Below are 21,163 nucleotides of genomic sequence, written 5' to 3'. Positions count from 1 at the left end.
GAATTTTATTTTTTTTGCTTTCCCTCCCCCTCTTCCTTTTGAACCATGTCTTTTAGATTGTAAGCCTGTGGGCAGCAACTGTCTCGTTTTATTGGTTATACATAAGCTGCTCTGGGAGATGTTTTTGCTGAAGAGCGGAGTAAAATGCTTCAAATAATAAATAAATAAATAAATAAATAAATAAAGACGTTCACAGAAGGAAACTATCCCATCCACGTCTGGTCCTGCAGCCAGGCAAGTCCCCCGCCCAAGCTGTTCCAGAGGGTTCGGGGACCTCAGTGTGGTATGGGGCATGGGGAAGAGACAGGAAACTTTATTGTCAGTCAACGTATCTGAGAATCCAAGCCTGCCTGTCTCTGGGCCTTTTCAGGCTATTAAAAGCTGGACTGCTGTCTGTCCTCCGACCTCACACTACCCCGGATGCAGCAGCAGCGCTGTAATCTCCTGTGCACAATCCTGTGCACACTTACTTGGGAGTAAGTGCCAGTCAACTCAGTGGGACTTATCTTTGAGTAGGTAAGCATAGGATTATGCTGTCATCACCTTTCAACAAGAACAATAGAAACATGCTACAGTGCTATACCCAGTTTCTTGGGAGTAAGCCCTGTTAAATTCAGTGGGAGTTACATTTGAGTAAACGTGCATCTTGTATAGGATTGCAGTGTTAACATGGAAGCGTTGACAGCAGCAACTGAAAGTAATATGCCATGAAACCCTCCTATCCGCTAGCTCTAAACTTCTGGAACTCATTTGTTACTGAGAAGCTCAGCCAGCCTGCGTATTTTGTTGGCATCATCACCTTGCACCTTGTCGAATATGTCTTTGTTGTGGGAAACCAGGAGTCTTGTTTATGGCAGCCAGGAGCGAAAGGATCCTGGAAGTAGTATGTTAGCTACCCGTCCTTATTGTAAGTAAAGTTCTTGGCCTGTGTGTGATCTACCATAACTGAATTACTAGGAGTTGCCCTCATGCAAGTAGGCAAACCTGCGAACAGGCTTCCTGACTTCCAGGTCATCAACATGGCCAGGCAAATGGTAAGGAAACCTACAAATTGGCCGGTCCATAGGCCTGGCAGGATATATGGTCCAATCCTGAAGCATTCTCACGTCAGATAAATTAGCAGGTTAAACCACCAGCACCCTCTTGGTCTCTTTTGTTCTGAGAATCTAGTTGGGGTGCAAGTTCTTGAGACCTCCAGAACTGTTTATCAGGCAAGATCAAAACAAAGCAAAATAAACAAATATACAAATAAATAAAGGGTGAGGAAGAAAAAATGTGGCTGATGGAGGCTGCATGAAGTGGGTGGAGGCTGCAGACAGTCCAAATTAGCCTCTATCATGTTGTGATCGTTTCAGGTTGCACCTAGGACTGTCTCGAAGGCTGCTAGGATGGCTGCAACAAGTGCTTGATCCACCATTTTTTAAAATATAAAATTCAGCTGATACTCAGAACTAAATGCAGACTCCATGGCTTGAATACCAGCCACTCTCTCAATCTCTCTCTCTCCACCCCCACCCCATGTTTACTTGGTTTATCATCTTGCCTGATGAAGAGTTCTCCAGAAGTCAAAAGCTTGAACGCTATTTTGTAACACTGAATTGCCTACAAAATGTGTTACCCCAATATGGATTTTGTCTTGTTTTTCCCTTATGGCCAACAGGGCCACCTTTGCTTTTTGACTGTCTTACTTGTGTGTGTTCTGCAAAATTAATAAGAACTTGATGATTAAGGAAAACAAAAGTACTATCAGTCACCATAGTGACCAGATGTGACTCAGTGTTTACAGGAAACTAATTTCTGGAAAATAATCTCACGAACAAATGATGGTGCCATTTTTTCCAGCAACGTGTTGAGCAGAGAAGGGGTGCCGCCTGCAGGAGGCTCTCCAGCACAGCAAGCACAGCTGAAATGGACAGTGGCCGCACAAGGGTGGTGGAGCGCTCTTCTGCAGCTTCCATTTATTTCAATGGGTCTTTTGCCAAAGAACTTCCAGTGGGTTGTGCCCAAGACCACTGGAAAGAATTATCTTCCAAAATCAGGCTGGGGGCTGTCTTCATGGCGGATTTGCTGTGAATTGGGAGCATTTCAAGGTTGTTGCCAGCGATGACATCCTGGCCAACCTGCAGCCACCCTGGAGTTTTCCAGTGGAAAAGCCAGATTTTCTGAGACTACTTTTACTCTGTCTTATTTCTTTAATTTGGGTTCTCCGTGCTTCTGGTGCTGTGCGCCCCCACCCTCCACATTTACTTCAGCATGATAGCCCTGCCCAGGAGTGTGTCTTTCACCTGGCCGTGACCTCACTGAGCCTTTCCAGCCTCCACAATCACCCTGTGCTCCCATTTCGCCAGTTATTAGCCTCCAAGATGATGCACTTCTCTGATGTTTTCATTACTTCATTTCTCCATTGTTGTGTTAAATTGCATCTCCAATATTGTGTAAAGTCACTTCTTTGATGTTATGTAAAGTCACCTCTCCAATCTGGCAAGATCTTGGGAGCCTGTCATTGCAAGCAGGAAGAAAGTGCCCAGAGAAGGAGAAAGGGGAGTGGGGGGTGGAAGCAATAAGTTTGCTGGAATGGGGCAAAATGGGGCAGTCTTAGGGGGAGCCTTCATATGCTGCACTTGAGAACCAGAGATTTTAGCTTCCCAAGGCAAAAGTGTGCACATGGGGGAAAATGGGGTGGGAGCAATAACTCCACAACAGGTTGCTGGAGCGGGGTGAAATTGGGGTGGTGGCCTGTTCCCATAGGGAGCCTTCTGATGCTGTACTGGAGAATTAGGGACTTTGGCTTCTTCATGCAAAAGTGGGGAGCCTGGACAGGGGTGGGAAACAAGCGTCTCTCATTGGTTGAGCAGCCCCTGCCAGGTTGATAACATTCCATTCTACCCCCCCCCAAACCCAGAAGTATGTTCCTCTGCAGCACTGTGTGACCTATGAAAACGGGATTTTAAAGGTACAGTACACTTGGCTTGGCTTGCTTCATGTATCCCTGACGGACCAAAGCCGATTCCATGAAAATCCGGATAATACACTTCTCATTCTGTTGTCGTGAAGATTCCCCCTGGTTGCTGTGTGAAGGTTTGGGTTGGAGTTAGTGAAACTTTGTGTCCTGTTTTATAGGCACTTTAAATTCCTTCCCCTACCCAGGAAAAAATATACAGACGTAGTGTAGTGATATTATATCAAATGTATTTTTGACATTGAGTTTACATCTCATTTCCATCTTGCAAACATGAGAATTTTGGAAACTATCATCTTTGCCATTTCTATAGACAATTATGACATCTTTAAAAAGGGAAACCTTTTTATTTCATTTAACACTTGTACCCTGTTTATTGAAGTTACTTGTTACTACCACATTTTCTTCTTTGAATGCCTCCCTGATTTTATTCTCCACCTCAAGATCACCCCGATTCTTATGTTCCCAGCAATAATAAAAAAAAAAAACTTTGAGGGCCTAGTATTGCAACTCACAGCAATTCTGTGGGGAATCTGCTTTTCTGAGTTTTCTAGTTTGACACTACAATCTCTTGACACCATCCCTGGTATGCCCTTTCTCTGTCTTCCATAGACTTTGTCTCCAAAGATAACCTTATCCCACTGGTTCTCTCGATTCCACCTCGTTTCTGTTATGACCACTGTATCTCCTTTAAAACTAAGCTTTGTGGCTTTTTAGTTAAAAAAAAAGAGTGGAGGAGGAACATGTTAGAGGTGTCAAAATGTATGTGCAGTGTGGAGAAAGTAGAGAGCAAATTTTTCTTCCTCACAATACTAGAACCCAGTGGTTCACCCAGTGAAGCTAAATTCAGGACATATAAAAAGAAGTACTTCTTCATGCTGTGCAGAGTTAAACTGTGGAATTCTCTACGATCTGACATAGTAATAGTCGCAAATGTCGAGGAATTTAATGGGGGAATAGAACATTCATGGAGGAGCATAAAGTTATCAGGGGCTACAAATGATGGCTCCAGAGGCACATCTGGTTGGCCACTGCAGGGAACAGGATACTGTGGGGGACAGAGAGGTGTTTGGTCTGATCCAGCATGGCTCTTCATATGTGTTAATCCTTTTCTATAGCCCAGCAAAGTATTATTGAGCTCTTTCTCACACACACTTGGAGCTTCTCTACATTGAAGCAAAAATCTTGCACCCTTACCGGAGTTTTGTCTTCCAGAGCCCTTGTGGGATTATGATCCTCACAATACACGTGCTCCCCCCCCCCCCGCTTTGGGGCTATTTCCTTTGTGGGCAAGTTCCATATATTTCATTTATACAGCCAATAGATGGTGCTGCGATATTGCGCAATTTATATTTCTTACTGCATTTTTGGCGATTTTTTTAAAAGGCGGAATAAAGCTTAAAAATGACAGAAGAGGCCCTGGAGATTGACGTCATGAAAAGGACCTGCAAACGTCTGTGAGTGACCAATCACGAGTGCATGATGAAAACCTCGTCTGAAGAGGGCCATAGCCATCAATTTAATCCACTTTGATGGTTGGAATTTGGAACATTAATGGAACATTAAGGGGTGCCCGAAGGTATTCAGCTTGGCTGGAATGTTGCTGCGATGATTGATAGCTGCCCAGGGAGCCGCCGCATGAGCTGCCCTACTTATGCATTTAATACATTGCCCTCCAGGTATGCTTAGCGCTCAGACATGAGAACGTGTGCTCCTCACCTCGGCATCAGATCCAGGTGCTGGGGAGTCCTTGGGCAAGATGTCCTCAGTTGCCCCTTCCCGGAGCAGCCCCCCTTCTCCTCCTGGCTGTTGCTGCTGCCCACTGGCTTGTCCTGTTCTTCTGGGCTCAGCCTCCACTACTGCCCAGAGGGAGAGGACAAGGCAGGCAGGGGTGCTGCTCCTCCTCCTCGCTCCTGTCACCACGCACGCACGCACTTGAAGGGGGCAGGTGGGGAGGCAGCTATGGCAAAGAGGCGACTGCCTTGGTTGCCCTGTGGGATGACCTTGGCCAAGAGAGAGATGAGGGGGTGCGGCCCTATTTGGTCTCATGGACTTCTCAGTGGCTGTCGATACTATGGACCATGGTATCCTTCTGGATCAGCTGTCCAGGCTGGGGGTTGGGGACACTGCTTTACCGTGGTTCCTTTCTTACTTGGATGGCCATTTCCAGAGAGCGATGCTGGGGGATGATTGCTCTGTTCTGTGGCAATTGTGTCACAGGGTTCTGCAGAGCTGTTTTATTCCCCATGCTATTCAACATTTCCTTAAACCTGCTGGGGGAGGTTATCTGGGGATGTGGACTGCGGTGTCATCAATATGCAGATGACACCCAGCTTTACCTCTCCTTTTCATCTAACCCAAGGGAGGCAGCAGATACCCTGAGTCGTGCCTCAGCAAGGTAATGAATGCACGAGGATCAATCCAGACAAGATGGAGGCATTGCTAGCAGCTAGTTTGTCTGCCCAGCTGAGCGGTGTTTGACCTGCTCTGGAAGGAGTTGCCCTCACCCTGGAAGATCAGGTGTGCAGCTTGGGGCGCTCCTCGATCCATCATTTTTACTTGAGGCACAGGTGGCCTCAGTGCCTAGGATAGCCTTTTCTCAGCATAGGCTTATAAAGCAGCTGCAACCCTCACTGGACAGAGGTAGCTCAGAGAGTTATCCATGCTCTGGTAACCTCCTCTCAGATTAGTGCAATGCACTGTCAGTGGGGCTGCCTTTGAAGATGGCTCAGACACTTCAGTTAGTTCAAACTAGAGCTGCTGGGCTACTAACTGGGACTGGCAGATACGATCATGTGACACCAGTGCTTTGTCAGCTGCACTGGCTTCCAGTCCATTTCTGAGCCCAGTTCAAAGTGTTGGTGTTGACCTTTAAAGCCCTAAACGGCTTGGGCCCAGAGTCTCTAAAGGAGTGTATTCTCCCCTAGGTTGGTCCCATAGGTCATATTTGGAGGCACTTTTCCAGATGCCCCTGCCAAAGAAAGCTAGGCGGGTGGCTACAAGAGACAGGGTCTTCTCGGTTGAGGCATCCCATTTATGAAATGGGTTCACCTGGTGTTTACATAGTTGTCTCTTTGGCACAAAGCAAAGGCCTTTCTTTTCTCCCAGCCGTTTTAGAGTTTTGTATTTTTTAAAATATTTATTCCTGTGTGGTTAGTTTTCTGTATTATATTTTATTCTGTTTGTAATCTGCCTGGAGAATATCTACTATTGGTCAAATTAAAAATATAATAAATAGCAGGATCAGGGGGCTCTGGGCCCCCTCAGCTGATGTCCAACACTGCCAAGCCCTGGTTCATTTCCCAGGCTGTGGAGTGCCATGTAGAATCATAGACTTGGAAGGGGCTATTGAGGTCCTCCACACAACAGGCAAAGTTGGATCATGTCCAAAGCAGAGGCCAGCCAACTTTGGAACAGGACTTTTGGCAGGCCGCAGGCTGATCTCTCTTGAAAGCCTCATGTGAAGTATAGCTGAATAGCTGAACTATGCAGGAGGAGGAGAAGACGGAGCTCAGAGGTGATGTGACAATGCAAGGGGCACCTGGGTTCCCACCGGTGTGCATTTCCTGTGGATTGTAGCCATGCTAAGATAAGCAGACCACAGATATGTATAAAGCAGAACAAGAACAGCACAATAAAGGCCACAGCTCTTACTTTGTTACAGCAATTTAATTTAACACACTTGAGAGCTACAGCCATTAAATAAAATCAAAACCACAATGATACTCTTCTGTTGTATCTCCTTGGAAAAAGTTTTGTTTTAATTCCCTTGTATCTGATATGAATTGCTGGGGGAATTCCACGGCTGGCAAATAAGGACTGAAGGGTGCATGTGTGCAAATGTTGCATGCACACTTGACTTAAGTATTGCCCAGCTAGAGACAACATCTATCTGACTTTGACATACAGCCAATGCATTACTTGTCCTCGGCTTAAAAGTAGTTTTGCCCACCATATATTAATAACCATTTTAAAAGATTTGGGAGAAACATAACATTGAGACAGAGGAGCCATGAAGCAGTAAGTTAAATCTATGACAGAAGGATTCTGGCCTCAGTTTTTTAAGACTTGGCCATTCTGTTCATAACCTGAATAATAAATTTAGTAGTTAAGTTTAATTATACAAATGTTAGACCTAAAAGCAGTGCAAAGTCCTAAGATCACTTTTGCACCTTTGAGCCATTCCTCCGCTATCATTGTACGTCAGAAAGCAAAGAACCATTTTTTTATTATCTCACATGTATTCTTGCCAATGTGGATATTGATATGAATGAAAAATGCTGGAAATGCAGCCCCAATATTAAGCAGTTCCTGGGTCACAAAGAAATACAGACGCTGTTATTGGTAGCTGCGGGCATTTTCAGTGCAACAATAACGGCAGGCTAGTGAAAAGAGGTGGCTGGCCCTAACCAGAGAAAGAAATCACAGGCAGATCAGAGGAGCTCGTGTGTAGAGGATTACAGCTTGAGTCCATTGCAGGCCAATCAAACAACTCTTAATACCACCGCTTTGGTCCCACTAGGAACTGTAGTTTGCAGCCAGCTCAGGAAGCGTGAAATGAGGGATATTTAATTTCAGCTACTTTGAGCTCCTTACATTGACAAGGAGGAAAATTATCGTTACCATCAGAATAATGCAACCCAATGATCAAACTACACAGTCTGGAATGTTTGATGCTCATTTTTATAAAATATAAAAATAATTGATTTTTTGTAAATTAAAAAAAATCACTTAGTCAAGAGTTTTGTGCTGGCCCGCCAACACCAAGTGAAACCTGAATGATAGCCACATGGTAGCACCAGAGACATTTCTGAGATCACCTCAGAGCTATTGATTTTCTGTGGTCATGCTGCTTTTCTCCTCCAAAGCTCATTTGTAGGACATTATGGGTGATCTTGCATGCAGCAAATGGTATGCTAGAGGGCTGTCGACTTCCCTTCAGTAGCCTTGAGTGCAGTTTGGTGAGAGGACCATAGTTAAGCACCACGAACGTAAACCATCTGTTTACTGAAGAGCACCATGCAAGACCCTGTGAGAGGAAGGAGACCGCTGCCATCATATACAGCAGGCACAAACCTCATACAGTGCCCAACCTCCTCTGAAGGCCCTGGGTTTGTCATGGTGGACATTCCCTGGAGGCCCCCCCCCCTTCCTCCTCAAAAGCGTCCTTGGAACAGGAGCTTTTACTTCCGGGAGGCACGCTCATTCCCACGATCCTGGTGGCCTTGGCTATGTTGGCGGCAGGTCTGGCAGCACTGGATGGTGACCGTGGGGAGGTGGCACCTTCCCAGCAACCTCAGCGTCTGGCAGAAGCTGAAAGAGAGCCGGTCACGCTCACAGACGAAACCTGGGGAAAGAACACAAGGCTGTCGGCCACCTGGAAACCACCTCGTTTCTCTTCTCTCTCACTGCACCCCAGAGTCCCCTCTCCTTTCCCTGCACCACATCTCTCTCTGAACGCCCCTGCTGGCCCACTCCAGGGGAGCAACATGCTGTAGGCATGCTCACTGCTCCCACCTTTGCGGGGCACAGATGTTCCTACAAGACTGCAAATGATGGATATGGGAATTCCCCCAGCTGAGCATATATGTGGATTCGCCTGCAAGCCTTGCATTGTGCAACTTGGTCTAATATCTTCCTAGAGATGGACCAGAGATGATAGCCCAGCAGCAGCTATCGGGGATCTCAGTGGCACACAAAAACGCCCCTCTGCAAACGGGGACCGGCCTGCATTTCCATTGCCCCTGTGTCAAGGTAAAGTCTTCAAGACTCCCCCTGGGAATATGTGGCTACTCCCACCCTCAGCTCCCTTCAGCCCCCACGTGCCCGGCTGAAATACCAGTAAAAATGGCTCCACCTAACTGGGCCTCTACGGATGTGAAACAGATGCTGCACCACTGCACGGATGTTGCCGTGCCGCATCTTTGGTGGTGCACGGAGGAGACACGCTGCCCGGGGGGAGTGCTGGGTGACCGAAAGCCACATCATGGGGATGAAGGGGAGGGCTGGGGCTCACCCTTGGTCTTTCCTGGGGCAACATGGCCCAAATGCCCAGCCCATGAAGAGGATGACTGGGGCAGGAGGAAGAGAGGTTTGTGCTTCTCCGTTTCAACCTGTAGACGTGGCTCTTCCCGCCGCCCCAGCGCCTGCTCCTTCCCACCCCCCACTGAACCCTCTGCAGGCCACGTAATTGGCACACAAGGACAGGTCAAGCCAATTCTCACCACTCTCTTGTATTAAGAGGGGGGCTTGGAGTGGGGCGGGGGAGAGAGAAGCCTACTGGCCAGCTTACAGGATCAAGGGAAGGCTCCCACTCGTCCCATTCCTGGCAATGCAGTCACAACCGTGTCCTGCTGGCTCACTGTGACCTTCCCCTTAAGGGCCCTGATTTAAACCCAGGAGGGCTCCCCAGGCTCTTGCTTCAGTTGTGGGTCAGCTGCTCACCTCCTCCGAGCATGCCTCTGTCCTGCCTCTATGCTAATACGCTGTGGGAAGTTTCCGTGCTGGCTGCAGAGGAGTCGTGCTGGGAGCAGGCAGAGGAGGGCGGGATCACGTCACCCTCAGGGGGTGAACAGGACTCCCCCCACACAAGTTGCCAGAGGCGCCCGATTAGTCCCAGGTGAGGTCAGCAGCAGGGTGGGTTGCTCCGGGCAATCATTGGCCGCAGAGCTGGGAACTGTGCATGGCTACGCCCTGGTCAGGCAAAGGAGAATTTGGTGTTTGAATAGATCAAGGCATCCTGAGAAATGCCAGGGTTCTTGTGCTGATAGCAGTGACTCTGCGGATGGTAAGACGTTGGATCTGGCTGAGGGAAGAGACTTGGGGTCACATCCCAGCTCAGCCATGGATTTAGTGAGTGGCTTTGGGAACATCACTTCCTCGCTTTCACATCAGTAAATCAGGTGGGGTGGCGACCTGTGCGCCTATAACGTGCAAGGATGTTCCTGCCCCTTGCCATCAACAGGACCACCTGCAGAGGCAGGAAACGTGCACTCTCTCTCTTAGAAAGGCGCCTCATTTGTGCCTCCAGCCTAGTGCCGCCTTCTCTGACTGGCTGCAGCACTCCAGGGCCCCAGGCAGGGAGGGCCCCGTCTTCCCTAGCCCTGCTCTCTGCAACCCTTTTAGCTGGCGATGCCAGGAATTGAGCCTGGGGCCTGATTGACTGTTGGGAGTGATGTGGGTAGTGAGCAAACAACCAGCCCACTGTGGTTTATTTTCAGGGGGGCTTATCATGACGTGCGTCCCACTGCCTTAGATTAGTAGATATGAATTTTGCTTTCCATACTGGAATAATTTAAAACAACCAAGAAACTTATGACATGGGCTGGAGGGAGTTTTTGGAGAGAGACGCAGGCCTAGAATCCCTATTCAAATTGCTTTGATTGCTTTGTCAATGCATTTCTAATGCTATTGTTATGCCATTCTTAAACCATTTACATTGCTTTATTATTTTACTGATTGCTTTCTTATGCAATTTTCTGACCACTCATAAGCATCAGTAAAAACAACAACAACTTTTGCCAAAAGATCGTATTATTTTTAGGCATTGTATATCAATAAACTAACTGATTTGTTTCAATTCAAATCTTGAGTCTGTGATCTTTTCACTTTTACCCTCTGGCACACTGGGTACACATTCAAACTCAGATTAGGCCATGGAACTAACAGCCCTAAACCCCACTGTATTCGGTAATTTCCAGGATAATGGTCCATTCTTGGGCCAGGTGCTGGGGCATGTGGTAGCCGCTCAGAGCCAGGGGTTTATGGTTGAGGGCTATTATTGAGATCCATCTCAGTCTGGCTTCAGGTCTGGTTATGGGACCAGGTAGCTTTGGTCATCTTGGTGGACAGTGTATGTTGGGAACTGGACGGGGGGAGTCTGCCCCTGTTGGTTCTGCTGAACATCTCAGAGGTTTGTGAAACCATCAACCATGGTATCCTTCTGGACTGTCTGTCTAGGATGGGACTTGAAGGCACTGCTTTATGGTGCTTCCGGTCTTTTTTGGAGGGAAGATTTCAGAAGGTGGTGCTGGGGGGACTCCTGTTTGACACCATGGCCTACGGTGCCCTTCAGGTTTCCATCTTGTCCTCCATGCTATTTAACATAAATGTGAAACTACTTGGAGAGGTCGTCCAGAGTTTGGTGCCACCAGTATCCTGACAACACCCAACTTTCTCTCTCCTTTTCTTGAAGCTGTTCTAGGTCTAAATCATGCTCTGATGTCAGTAATGGACTGGATGATGGCAAACAAATTGAAGCGTAATCTAGACAAGACAGAAGTGTTCCTGGTCAGTTGAAAGGCAGATCAGGGAATAGGGACTCAGCCTGTGCTGGATGGAATTCTACTCAGGTTCTCAGTTTGGGTGTACTCCTGGACTGAGCCCTGGACCTGGATGCCCAGGTTTCAGCAGCGGCCAGGTGTCCGTTTGCATAGCTGCAGCTAGCACACCAACTCTGCCCATTGCTGGAGAGGTCGGATCTGGCCACCGTGACAAATGCCTTAGTTACAACCCTTTTGGACTACTGTTATGCGCTCTACATGGGGCTGCCTTTGAAACGTGCTTAGAAACAGCTTGCCCCAAATGCTGCAGCCAGACTCCTGACTGGGGCCCGTTCCAGGGAGCCCATGACTCCCTTGTTACAACAGTTTCACTGGCTTCTGGACCATTTCTGGACACAATTCTAAGTTCTAGTTATGATAAAGCCTTATACAACTTGGGACCAGACTATGTGAAAGAGCGCACTCTCCCTTATGGGCTTGCCCAGGCTGTAAGATCCTTGGGTGAGAGACCCTTCTCTCTGCCCCACCACTATGGGGGCATATGTCAATGGGATATGAGATGGGGTGTCTCTGTGGCTGCTCCCAGTCTCTGGAACTCCCTGCCAAGGGGGACCAGGTGAGCATCATCGTTGTCTGTCTGCCAGTAGGCAAAGGCACTTTTATTCAGACAGGCTTTTGAATTTTTAGCTTAGTTTTAACTGGTGGGTGTGGTTTATTTCTTTTTTATTAATGTGGTTTGCTTTTATTTGCTTTATGTTTTAATTATACATCTGTATTTTGCATGTTATTGTTAGCTGCCTCACACTATTTTGGAGTGGAAAGGTGGGATAGAAATTTAATAAATAAAGAAATACACTCTGTGTATGGATCTTATCTGGCACACTCTCACATCAACTTGCAGTCACAATGATTCCATTTTATAGATGGGAATAAGAGACCTTCAGCAAGGATTTGAATCCAGCTCCCAATCTACTACACTGGGCACTCCACCAAAGCCCTGGAAAACAATCTTAGTCCAGTTTTTATTTTCTATGTGAAGGGCCAAGCACCTCCTTATACCCAACAGAGACGGTCTTGTGTCGTAATACCACACCAACTTTCAAGCCAACAGCCATGATGGTTTGGGAAGTCTGGTGTTGTAAAACTGAGTGAGCCTCTCATCAAAGAAACAACAAATTGTCACACTTCATGCTTGGACAACTCTTTTGCTTCTGAGTTTGCAAGATCTTCCCCCCACTCCTTGCGTCCAAAGTAAAGGGTTGCAATGGAAATATAACCAGACCACCAGTTGACAAGGTCATAAATCCCCTGAAGCACAAGAGTGAGTTTCCACTGACAGTTCCAGGCCGTTATCTCAGGCACTAAAGCAGGTGAACCCCCCCCCCCCCCGCCCACTCCAGGGTTCACTAATCATTTACGTGCAAAGAGGAATGACCTCAGATTAACCTTCTGCTTTCTCAGGCCTGCTTGGGAAAGACAGTGATGCAAAATAAGAATCCGAAGGTAGAGCCTCCACGTGGGCGCAAATGAAGTCTGGATGCTTTGGCAAGGAGCTCCGTTTCTACCATGAGCTCATTAGGGATGGCTCTCTCAGTTATTGCTGAGGCTCGGCGCTCATAAATATCTTGCAATCTCACCACATATTGGTCTACCACAAAAGCTTCCCATTCCTCATGTGTCTGCATTCTCACATCCTTAGACCACCCAGGAGAAAACATCATCACAAGCTGGACAATAATACTGTTAGGTAGAGACAGATCTGTCTGTTTTGCTTTCTACAACGTTCTCACTTTTTTCCCTTCCCATTTCTGCATCACTATGTGAATGTTTCCTTTAAAGTCTGCACTAAAATATGTATAATTTTTTTGCAAGCACTTTACCCTGATGTGAAGTTTTTTATTGTATACGATTTCCCCTAACATACAGTCTTGTACTTTATCAGTACAAAACTGTACTGTATCATATTTTGATCAGAGAACTGTATTGCAAAATTTGGAGAAGTGAAAGAAACAAAGGATAATTGCATTCCAGTTTGTGAATTAGCTTGGGAAATGTGAATTAGGTTTGTTCATATTAAAATGCAAATCAAATTTCTCCACCATCCAGACTGTTAGCGGAATCCACAGCTAGCTGAACAACCATACCCAACTCATTAATGGCTCTGCATCAGAATGGAAGGATCACCATCAAAACTGTTGATCTGGCAACTGTTATCCATGCTTTGGTTACGTCATGGCTAGACTACTGAAATATACTCTATGTGAGGCTACCCTTGAAGAGCAACTGGAAGCTTCAATTGGTGCAAAATGCAGCAGCTGGGCTGCTCACTGGTACATGGTGTCAGGATCACATCGCTCCAGTACTGAAAGATCTGCACTGGTTGCCAGTTGTGTTCCAGGCTCAGTTCAAGGTGTTGGTTTAGCTTCTGAAGCCCTAAATGGCCTAGGGCCATCTGAGGGGCTGCCTGTCTTGGAATGGACCTGCTCGGTTACCAAGGTCAGCAACTTGTCCCCCCCCCCGGCTATCGATGGCTGCTAGTCCTGATGGCTCTATGCTACCTCCAGGATCAGAGGCAGGATGCCTATGTGCACCAGCTGCTGGAGAACGTGGGTGGAGAGTGCTGTTGCATGTCCTGCTGCCGGAACGGCTCTTCTTATGCTCTCTGCATTTAGGAAGGGGGTCAATAAAAACAGGCCCAGGGGACTGTCCAGACAGATGCGCTAGGGCAGCCTTCTCCAACCTGGTGCCCTCCAATATGTTGTACTACAACTACCAGCATTCCCCATGCTGGCTGGGGAGGCTGGGAATTGTATTCCAACACATATGGAGGGCACCAAATTGGGGAAGGCTGTGCTGGCTCATACATTCTTTCTACTTTCTGCACCAGTGACTTTGTTTTTGAATGGTACTCCACGAGCAATGGCTTAACAGAAAAGTTTATTTTGCCACTGAGAAATAGCACATACAGTGGTTCCCCCCCTCCCCCCATTCCATTAAGATTAGCATCAAGAAATCTCCCACAGGCCAGAGGTTAGGACCTCTAAACCTTTGGCTTGCCTACTCTGTCACGGGCTAAACTTCTCCTTGTTGCTACAAAACCCACATCAGGAAGTTTATTTTTCTCCAGTATTCAAGTAAATGCTTATGGTTGAACAGCAGCAGCAACTAACTGATCATGCAAAACACAGAATGGCCTGTCGGTCAACCTTGAAAAACAAATACAAAAAGGTTTATGTTTTTAGCTTGAAACAACCAAGTCAGCAGTGGACATTCCAGGCCCAGATTCAACAGAAAAAGGTAAGCTGGGATTGCAAACCAGAGTGAAAGCTCGATTTCCAGAAAGGAGCAGCCAGCCCCGCAAGGGCTGGTTTGAACAGCACTGAGTGATGGTTTGTGTGTGGAGCTGGGATAGGAAGCTGCCTTATAATGAATTAGTGCATCTGTAGTATCCACTCTACATGGACTGGCAGAGGCTGGGGATGAGTGGGAGGGCATGGATATGCTGGGCCAGGCAGCCTAATACTGATGCCGGCTTTGCAAGACGAGGAAAAGTTCAGTCTGACACAGACGTTCATAGGTTGTGACCTCTGGCTCATGGGAGGCTTCTACCGCTAGCTCCCAACCGACAATTCAAAACACTTCTGAAGAGCCACAGCATTACCAAGGACCAGTCTTGTGCTCTGGGAGAATCATTTGCAGCCGCCATTAATGCTGTTGTGATACAAATAATAGGCCACTGCCCTGGCTGAGTTTCCAGCAACCTGCAGCTGGTCAGGCCGAAGCCACCAGCTGGTCAATGCATCCCCGTCCAGTCTTGCCACCAAAGTAACCACCACTGGTTGGCCAACTGCTGCCCAAAGCTGAGCTTACAGCAATGGAACTCTCTCCTGCTCCCCAGAAATGAGAAGTTCACAGTGTGCTTAAGGCTGCCGGCCAAAGCAGATGACATGTGGGATGAAAGTAGCTGATACGCAGGAGAAATGCAGGTTGAGCAGGCTACTGTGAATGGTCAAATGGCAGGGAAGAGTTGAGTGACCCTCCCATCCCTGCCCCTGCAACTGGCAGCCGCCCACAGCTGCTCTTCAGTTTTTAGATATATATTTTTGTAAAAGGTCATGGGACTGTTCACATCCCTCCCGTGTATTGTCTAGATTGGCCGCCACGTGCTGCAATTCTGCAGCAGGGCAGAATGTGGTTTTTAACTTCTGGGCAGAGTTTAGTATGTTGAGAACCTCGAGTTTAATTTTTTTAAAATATCAACTTTCTAGCTCTTTCAGTTGCAAAGATATTTTTGAAAGGGTCTGAGCAAAGAGTCTTGATTACTCAGGAGCCAGAGGGGTAGCAGAAATTACCCCCCCCCCCCGCCCCAACAAGTCACTGTATGACCATTACATTTCGAAGTATTTCATATATTGGGAGGTCTGTGTACACCGCCATTAGCAGATTACTGACTAGACTTATGAACTTCCAGTCCATTAATTTTAGATCCAAAGATCTTGTAGCCTTCTGTCGTGATTTTTTAAAACATCTAGGGCAACTCTGGATGTCTGAAACATTAATTCATTTAAGAAGAATGACCTTCCATGGATTTTACTGCAGTTCTGAGACAGGAGCTGACAGACCAGCTTACAGCATTTCTCCAATGGGGAACAAACGCTGGCAGTCTCCAGCATGCAACTGCTGGAAGGGGGGGCTGCAGCTGATAGTGCAAGAGGGTCCGTTCTCTAGTCCTAACCCGCCCCGCCACTTAAAAGCATAACTTGCTGAAGGGTTAAGTGAACTGAAGATGATAGTAAAGGGCCAATTAGGGTCCTCCCTGCCTGCAGAATTGCATCAGACCTTGGGGAGTATCCAATGTTAGTCCTAAGCAGAGTATGCCCATTGGAATTAAGGAGACTTAAGGATGTCACAACTAATTTACATCCCATTCATTTCAATGGGCCAATTCTATCATAGAATCATAGAACAGTAGTGTTGGAAGGGGCCTACAAGGCCATCGAGTCCAACCCCCTGCTCAGTGCAGGAATCCAGGTCAGAGCATCCCCGACAGATGGCTGTCCAGCCTCATCTTGAACGCCTCCAGTGTGGGAGAGCCCTCCACCTCCCTGCGTCATTGGTTCCATTGTCATATTGCTCTAACAGTCAGGAAGTTTTTCCTGATGTTCAGCTGGAATCTGGCTTCCTGTCACTTGAGCCCATTCTTCCATGTCCTGCACTTTGGGATGATCGAGAAGAGATCCTGGCCTTCCTCTCTGGGACAACCTTTCAAGTACTGGAAGATCGCTACCCTATCTCCCCTCAGTCTTCTCTTCTCAAGGCTAAACATGCCCAGTTCTTTCAGTCTCTTTTCATAGGGCTTTGTTTCCAGTTCCCTGGTCATCTTTGTTGCCCTCCTATGAACCCTCTCCAGCTTGTCTGCATCCTTCTTAAAATGTGCAGAACTTGGCATTTATCCCTATTAAATTTCATTCTCATCCATGTGGGAACAAATGATACCGCCAAGCGGAGGTACGAAGAAATCATGTCAGACTTTGAAGCTTTGGGAAGGAAACTCATTGGGGCCCAGATAGTTTTCTCATCCATCCTTCCAGTAGTTGGAAGAGGGAAAGAAAGGGAAAGAAAAATACTCCGGGTGAATGACTGGCTACGAAGGTGGTGCTGACGAGAGAGATTTGGATTCTGGGAGCACGGGCTATACTTCATGGAAGATGGGCTGTTGGCAAGGGACGGGTTGCACCTCACAAAGGCTGGGAAGAATGTGTTTGGCCACAGCATGAAGAACTTCATCAGGAGGGCTTTAAACTGAATCCTGTGGGGAAGGGAGATGTAAAGTTGGGGGTAACAATGGACATAGGCTCATGCACTGCAACTGAGAGAACAGCTCTAACAGCGTCCAATAATAGTTTTCAGACACATGTAGGAAGAAAGCCAGACTATGAAGCACATGATTTTTGATGTCTATATACTAATGCCCAGAGTATGGGAAACAAACAGAACAAACTTGAACTCTTAATACAAGAAGAAAACTATGACTTGATAGGTATAACTGAGACTTGGTGGGATGACTCCCATGACTGGAATACAGCAATTGAAGGATATAACTTGTTCAAAAAGAACAGGAGGAACAGAAAGGGAGATGGGGTTGCACTGTATGTGAAAAATACATATCTCTGCACAGAAATACAGGAGGAGGAGCTTGGTAGCCCCATCGAGAGCATCTGGATTAAAATAAATGGAGCAAAGAATAAAAGGAACCTGGTGGTCGGACTCTACTACCAGCCACCCAATCGAGGAAAAGACGAGGATGAAACTTTTGAAAAGCAAATAGCCAATGTTTCAAGGAAGCATGTAGTAGTAGTAATGGGGGACTTCACAGGAGGATGAGAGGGGTACTGCAGGGCTCAGTCCTGGGCCTGATGGTCTTCAACATTTTTATTAATGACTTGGAGGAGGAGGAGCAGGGAATGCTGAACAAATTTGCAGATGACACAAAATTGGGCGGGATAGCTGGAAGACAGAAACAAAACTCAAAGTGATCTGGATAGACTGGAGCGCTGGGCAGAAAACAACAGAAAGAAATTTAATAGGGATAAATGCCAAATTCTGCACCTAGGAAAAAGAAACCAAATGCACAGTTACAAGATGGGGGATACGTGGCTGAACAAAACTACAAGCGAGAAGGATCTTGGAATTGTTGTTGATCACAAGCTGAATATGAGCCAACAATGTGATGTGGCTGCAAAAAAGGCAAATGCTATTTGGGGCTGCATTCATAGAAGCATAGCTTCCAGATCCCGGGAAGTACTAGTTCCCCTCTACTCAGCACTGGTTAGGCGGAGTACTGTGTCCCGTTCTGGGCACCACACTTTAAGAAGGATGCAGACAAACTGGAGAGGGTTCAGAGGAGGGCAACCAAGATGATCAGGGGACTGGAAACAAAGCCCTATGAGGAGAAACTGAAAGAACTGGGCCTGTTTAGCCTTGAGAAGAGAAGACTGAAGGGAGATAGAATAGCGCTCTCCAAGTACTTGAAAGGTTGTCACAGACAGGAAGGCCAGGATCTCTTCTCGATCATCCCAGAGTACAGAACACGGAAGAATGGTCTCAAGTTACAGGAAGCCAGATTCCAGCTGAACATCAGGAAAAACTTCCTGACTGTTAGAGCAATACGACAGTGGAACCAATTACCCAGGGAGGTGGTGGGCTCTCCCACACTGGAGGCGTTCAAGATGAGGCTGGACAGCCATCTGTCAGGGATGCTCTGACTTGGATTCCTGCATTGAGCAGGGGGTTGGACTCGATGGCCTCGTAGGCCCCTTCCAATCCTACTATCCTATGATTCTGTTGTTTTCTGCCCAGCACTCCAGCCTATCAAGATCACTTTGAATTTTGTTTCTGTCTTTCAAGGTGTTAGCTATCCCACCCAATTTTGTGTCTTCTTCAAATTTGATCAGCATTCCCTGCACCTCCTCCTCCAAGTCATTAATACAAATGTTGAAGAGCACTGGGCCCAGGACTGAGCCCTGCGGTACCCCACTCGTTACCTCTCCCCAGTTTGAGAAGGTCCCACTGATAAGCACTCTTTGAGTCCGATTCTGCAGCCAACTGTGGATCCACCTGATAGTTGTTTCATCTTGCCCACTTTGAGCTAGTTTGCTCATCAGGAGATCATGGGGCACTTTGTCGAAAGCTTTGCTGAAGTCGAGGTATATGATGTCTACAGCATTCCCACAGTCCACAAGGGAGGTGACCTGATCAAAAAATGAGATCAGATTTGTCTGGCAAGATTTGTTCTTGACAAATCCATGTTGGCTTCGCATAATCACTGCATTGTTTTCAAGGTGCTTACAGATGGATTGCTTTATCATCTGCTCCAGAATTTTCCCTGGGATTGAAGTAAGACTGACTGGTCTGTAGTTCCCAGGTTCCTTCTTCTTACCCTTTCTGAAGATAGAGACAACATTAGCCCTCCTCCAGTCATCTGGCACTTCCCCCGTCCTCCATGATTTCTCAAAGAGAATAGACAGCTGTTCTGAGAGTTATTCTGCCAGTTCCTTTATTACTCTAGGATGCAGTTCATCTGGCCCTGGAGATTTGAACTCATTCCAAGTAATGAGGTGTTCCTTGACCATATGCCTATTGCTCTCAAGCTGCAATCCTGCCCCTTCAGCCTGTACTTCGCCTTTGCCAGGGGGGTCATAGATCCTCTTTTGGGAGAAGACTGAGCCAAAGTAGGAATTGAGCACCTCTGCCTTTTCTTTGTCATCTGTTATCGTTTTGCCATCCTTATTTAATAGCTGAACAACCATTTCTTTCCTCTGCCTTTTACTATGCACGTAGCTGAAGAAAGCCTTTTTGTTGTTTTTAGCATTCCTCACTAACCTCAGCTCGTTCTCAGCTTAAGCCTTCCTGACGCCATCCCTGCAATTCTGTGCTACCTGCCTCTACTCTTTCTTTGTAGCTTGGCCTTCCTTCCACGTCATATATGTGTTGCTTTTTGTTTTCAGGTCATCTCTAAGCTTTTTGTGAAGTCACATTGGCTTCTTCTGTTGTCTTCCACCTTTTCTTCTTGTTGGAGTTGTTTGTAATTGTGTCTTTAGAATTTTCTTTTTTAAAAACTCCCACCCATTTTGGACTCTTTTTCTTGTTAGAGTCACTTGCCATGGGACCTTACTGATCATTGTTCTGAGTTTATTACAACTGGGTTTCCTAAAATCCAGGATACGGGTTTGGCTACACTCGGCTTTTGCTGCCCTTAGAACCAAGAACTGAAGTACAACATGGTCGCTTTCCCCCAGAGTTCCTGTAACTGCTACTTTATCCACTAAGTCATCTCTGCTGGTTAGGATCAAGTCAAGGATAGCCGATCCTCTAGTTCCCTCCTCTACTTTCTGTAGGAGGAAGTTATCCGCCACACAAGACAGGAATTTCCTGGAGGAGCCATGTTTTGCAGAATTTGTCTCCCAACAAATATTGGGGAAATTGAAGTCCCCATCACTACTACATCATGCTTCCTTGAAACACTGGCTATTTGCTTTTCAAAAGTTTCATCCTCATCTTCTCCTTGATTGGGTGGCCGGTAGTAGACTCTGACCACCATGTTCCTTTTATTCTTTGCTCCATTTATTTTAACCCAGATGCTCCCAATGGGGCTACCAAGCTCATCTTCCTGTATTTCTGGGCAGAGATACATATTTTTCACATATAGTTCCTTTCTGTTCCTCCTGTTCTTTTTGAACAAGTTATATCCTTCAATTGCTGTATTCCAGTCATAGGAGTCATCCCACCAAGTCTCAGTTACACCTATCAAGTCATAACTTCCGTCCTGCATTAAGCATTTATGTTCTGTTTCCCATACTCTGGGCATTAGTACATAGACATCGAAGACCATGTGCTTTATAGCCTGGCTTTCTTCCTATATGTTTCTGAAGGCTATTATTGGGTGCTAGTACAGCTGTTCTCTCTCTGGTGGTGCACGAGCCTTCATCCATTGTTACCCTTAACTTTACATCTCCCTCCTCCGTAGGATTCAGTTTGAAGCCCTCCTGATGAAGTTCTTCACGCTGTGGCCAAACACATTCTTCCCAGCCCTTGTGAGGTACAACCCATCCCTTGCCAACAGTCCATCTTCCAGGAAGTATAGCCTGTGGTCCCAGAATCCAAATCTCTCTCGTCAGCACCACCTTCGTAGCCAGTCATTCAACTGGAGTATTTTTCTGTCCCTTTCTTTCCCTCTTCTAACTCCTGGAAGGATGGATGAGAAAACTATCTGGGCCCCAAGTTCTTGAGCATCCTTCCAAAAGCTTCAAAGTCTGACATGATTTTTTTCATTGGTCCTATGTAGGACCAGCATTGGATACTACCCCTTGGAGGGATCAAATCTATTTTTAGACAGTATTCAGAGGGTTTACTTCTAAATCTG

The 21,163-nt window shown here is 46.7% G+C and overlaps 2 protein-coding genes across 10 annotated transcripts in view; one reads left to right on the top strand and one right to left on the bottom strand.

Annotated features, from left to right (window-relative positions):
• LOC146337330 (nuclear pore complex protein Nup98-Nup96-like) overlaps window positions 1-4,433 on the top strand; it is a 28,197-nt gene extending 23,764 nt beyond the window's left edge. Inside the window, exon 6 of one of the 2 annotated variants that reach the window (XM_084817643.1) lies at window positions 4,346-4,433. In XM_084817643.1, the coding sequence (XP_084673769.1) occupies window positions 4,346-4,389 (44 nt within the window). In that variant the 3' untranslated portion in view covers window positions 4,390-4,433. Of the gene's footprint in view, window positions 1-1,842; window positions 4,323-4,345 lie in introns of those variants that run through there. The other variant, XM_084817645.1, reaches the window with a different exon arrangement.
• Window positions 4,434-6,393: 1,960 nt separating this feature from the next.
• Window positions 6,394-21,163, bottom strand: part of ADAMTS7 (ADAM metallopeptidase with thrombospondin type 1 motif 7) — a 93,468-nt gene continuing 78,698 nt past the window's right edge. For all 8 annotated transcript variants that reach the window (XM_084817636.1, XM_084817634.1, XM_084817638.1 and 5 more), the window contains one exon: window positions 6,394-8,306. In XM_084817636.1, coding sequence (XP_084673762.1) covers window positions 8,143-8,306 — 164 coding nt within the window. In that variant the 3' untranslated portion in view covers window positions 6,394-8,142. The remainder of the gene's footprint in view (window positions 8,307-21,163) is intronic.

Source organism: Heloderma suspectum, chromosome 11, assembly GCF_057233095.1.
Source record: "Heloderma suspectum isolate Gila_16-S chromosome 11, 16-S_ref, whole genome shotgun sequence".
In the NCBI taxonomy this organism is placed as follows: domain Eukaryota; kingdom Metazoa; phylum Chordata; class Lepidosauria; order Squamata; family Helodermatidae; genus Heloderma; species Heloderma suspectum.
Note: the sequence above shows the minus strand (reverse complement) of the source record. Positions and strands in the feature narration are given on the sequence as shown.